The sequence below is a fragment of the Nicotiana sylvestris genome, chromosome 12 (genome assembly GCF_000393655.2).
Source record: "Nicotiana sylvestris chromosome 12, ASM39365v2, whole genome shotgun sequence".
Taxonomy (NCBI): domain Eukaryota; kingdom Viridiplantae; phylum Streptophyta; class Magnoliopsida; order Solanales; family Solanaceae; genus Nicotiana; species Nicotiana sylvestris.
The window spans coordinates 132,513,875-132,517,793 of record NC_091068.1 but is presented as its reverse complement, the minus strand read 5'-3'; the positions used below and the strand labels follow the sequence as shown (position 1 = coordinate 132,517,793).

The window sequence follows — 3,919 nt, the reverse complement described above, 5'->3', positions numbered from 1 at the left end:
ACTTTCGTACCTGCGATGCTTTTACCGCAGGTGCGGTTAAAGGCTCGCAGAAGCGAGTTCGCTGTCAGAAAAGAGAGGATTTCGAGGGTTTTTGTCATTCTTCACCATTTGACTTTGAAAGCTCGGATTTAGGCGATAATTTGAAGGATTTTCAGAGGAAGTTATTGGGTAATAATTCCGAACTCATTTTTGGTTGTAGTCCATTAATCCATTGTTGTTTTCATCATTTAATTAGGGATTTGAGTTGGAAAATTAGGGAAAATTTGAGAATGTTTTTAGGCCAAATTTTAGGGTTTTGATCAAGATTTTGGTGTTGGATTTGAGTAAATTTGGTATGGTTAGACTCATGAGTGAATGGGTGTTCATATTTGGTGACTTTTACCCTATTCCGAGACATGGGCCCTGGGAGGCTTTTGGGCGATTTTTTCCAATTTCTTACGTTAGCTTTGATTTCATTAGCTAGATTAGTTTCTTGTAGTTATATTTATGTTATGTAATTTATTTTGGTTAGATTTGGGCTACTCAGAGCTGGATATTCGTGGAAAAGGTATTGTGATAGACTGATTGAGCATGGTTCGAGGTAAGTGGCTTATCTAACCTTGTGTGGGGGAACTCCTCTTAGGATTTGGTACTGTTTTGATATGTGAGCTATGTGCGTAAGGTGACGAGTATGTACACGGACTATTTGTTGTAAAACTCTATTTTTCAATAAGTAATAACTTGTTTCTCCTTATTTGAGCTACACTAGAATATGTAACTATCTTGTTTAGTTTAGAATAGCATGCCTACGTGTCCTAACTGCCTATCTGAACTCTGTGCAACATGTTTAGTGAAATTCCTGCTTTCCTTGACTTGAACTTAGTTTCAATTGTAGGTTTTCTTGTTGTAACTGTTATTTATGTTGGTTGAGCTGCATATTTACTTTGAGACTATGGAACGGTATTCCGGGAGATCCCCCTATACTGCATATTTACTCTGGGACTACGGAATGGTATTTTAGGAGATCCCCTTGCACATTTACGTTTGGGACCACGAGACGGTATCTCAAGAGATCCCCTGTTGTTGTCTATGTGTTCTGAGCTGTTGTCTTTATATGATTCCATTCTTGTTAGATTTTTTACTGTGATATTTCATTATGTCTTATTTTGTTATACTTATACCAGTAGGGCTCTGACCTGATCTCGTCACTACTCGATCGAGATTAGGCTTGGCACTTACTAGGTACTATTATGGTGTACTCATGCCCTTCCCTGCATATATTTTTCATGTGCAGATCCAGGTATCGCTTATCAGCCGCATTATTAGTGAGGCGAGACAGCTATAGAGACTTCAAGGTATATTTACCGCGTTTGCAGACCTCTGCGTCCCTATCTACTCTTCCCCATGTCAAACACTTCTGTATTTACTTTTATTAGACTCTGAAATATATAAATACTATTTTCTTTCTGTAGTTTGTGACTTACAATATTTCGGATTTTGGGAGAGTTTATGTACATTTTGAGAGTGATTATTGTATATGCCGAGCGACATCTTAATTCCTTATTTAAATTTACCTGTTAGTTGTTAGATTTTATATTTTTATTCCTTTTCCGCAAATGTTAGTCTTACTTAGTTGTAGAGACTAGGTGCCGCCACGACGATTCACGAAAGAAGAACTTGGGTCGTGACAGCACCTCCCCTTGAATATAGTGTGTTAGGGCGTCCATTGCCAGGGAAAATAAAAACGGGCTAAGCACAGATCCCTGGTGTAACTCCATAACCACTGGACAAGAACAGTTTTGAAACAGTCACATAAATGGGTAGAAGTTTCTTCACAGCTTGGGCAATTACATAAATTGAAGAAGGGAGTTTTAACTAGTCCAAATTAAACGGACCACCTTCTAAAACATTCAATGTAAAAGAATGTTTCCTATATTCTCTCACTTAGTCCATATACAAAATGCCCAAAATATATTTTAGAGAGAATCATAATACATTAATCATGGCGATACTTTTTCTATGAGTGAGTACTATCTTCCATATATCACGATGCATTATGCCTCTAAACTTTAGCCCATATTTCTAAATGAATAAATCTAATGTTTATTCTAAATCCATACTTTAGCAATATTTCTCAAAATAAAACTGAATATGTACACAATAATAATATGAGAAATATTATACATAATAGAGTTTCTCAATGTTCGTTATTACAACGAAATTTACATAGTGGAACCAAGTCCCATTGTAACTACATGATCCTTAAATTTTATGGTGGTGTGCTTTTAGTTATAGGATCAGCGAACATCAATTTAGTGTTAATGTGCTCAATGACCACTTTTTTTTGTATATCTAACATGTTCTCTTATGCCTCGGTTCCCACTTTTATTATTCTTAGACATAAATACAATAACTGAATTATCGCAACTTATCATTAATGGCCCAGAGATCGAATCGACAATTCTAAGCCCAGAAATGAAACTCTTCAACCATACACTATGTGAAGTAGCCTCAAAACAAGAAACAAACTCAACCTCCATAATGGAAGTAGAAGTCAGAGACTGTTTGGAACTCCTCCAAGATATACAGTCAGACCTCTCTATAACATCATCCTTGTATAACGATACTTCACTATAAAATCCAAGCTTTACCGGAATCAATTTTTATGTTATGTTATAATATATGTTCTATATAATAATACTTCGCTATAATATCCAAAAATATTCAGAACAAATGAGCCTGTTATAGAGAAGTTTGACTGTAGCTCCACCGGCCAACATAAAAATGTATCCTAATGTTGATTTACGTGAATCAACACAGCCAGCAAAGTCTGAATCGGAGTAGTCAATTACCTCCAAGTTATCTGATCGTTTGTACATAAGCATGTAATATTTTGTCCCTCGAAGGTATATTAAGACTTTCTTTGCAGCTCTCTGATGGTCAAGACATGGGTTACTCCGATATCTTCCTAACATTCCAACAACAAATGTAGTATCAGGTCTAGTACAAACCAAAGCATACATGAAACTTCCAACAACAAAAGCATAAGGAATGTTTTTCATTTGTTCCCTCTCAAGGTCGTTCTTCAGGCACTGGTTTAAATTGAACACGCCACCCTTCACTATAGGAGCTACACTTGGTGAACAATCCTTCATCCGAAATCTCTCTAAAATGTTGTTGATATAGGTTTCTTGAGATAAACCTAAAATACCTCGATGTCTATCTCGATGAATATTAATGCCAATGACATAAGATGCATCACCATATATTTCATATCAAACTTTTAAGAGAGAAATTATTTCACCTCATATAACATCCCCTTATCATTGGCTGCAAGAAGAATATCATCCATATATAGAATTAGAAAATAAATTTTACTCTCATTGATCTTATGTTATATACATTGATCCATAATGTTCTCAACAAAGCCAAATGAAGAGATAACATCATAAAATTTTAAATACCATTGACGGGAGGCTTGTTTCAATCCATATAAGGATTTCTTTAGTTTGCACACCAAGTGATCACCATTACTAGAACAAAATCCTTCAGGTTGTTTCATATAAACCTCTTATTGTATATCACCATTGAGAAATGCAGTTTGGCTCCAATATCAGATTCTTGTAGATACATAACATAGTCACTATAAATTGCTGGGTTTTTTTCTCTAGTAGATCTTCTTAATGTTATATCAACATTTTTCTGAGGATCTTGTTGTTCAACTGGTTGTTAAATAGTTTTAGGAATTTCTTGAACAACCTGATCTACTGGAATATTCTCATAAGTTTGTAGAACCTCAATAACTGGGTGCTCAACACCTAATTGAACTTAAGGAGTGTTGTACATAATAATCAGTTTTTCACTTGAAGTGGAAGGTTGATTATTTACATATACCATATTCTGAAATTGATCACTCCCACTGATCAAGTCATTCTAAAAA

At 35.3% G+C, this 3,919-nt stretch overlaps 1 protein-coding gene across 1 annotated transcript; it reads right to left on the bottom strand.

Moving 5' to 3' along the window:
- Positions 1 to 2,684: 2,684 nt before the first annotated feature.
- Positions 2,685 to 3,134, bottom strand: LOC138883762 (secreted RxLR effector protein 161-like). The gene has a single exon (XM_070164473.1). It carries the CDS (start codon positions 3,132 to 3,134, stop codon positions 2,685 to 2,687), a length of 450 nt encoding a protein of 149 aa, XP_070020574.1.
- Between the last annotated feature and the right edge of the window lie 785 nt (positions 3,135 to 3,919).

What these genes read in the sequence shown, in the direction of transcription:
- LOC138883762 (XM_070164473.1), bottom strand. Translation starts at nt 3,134, where the DNA reads ATGAAGGATTGTTCACCAAGTGTAGCTCCTATAGTGAAGGGTGGCGTG.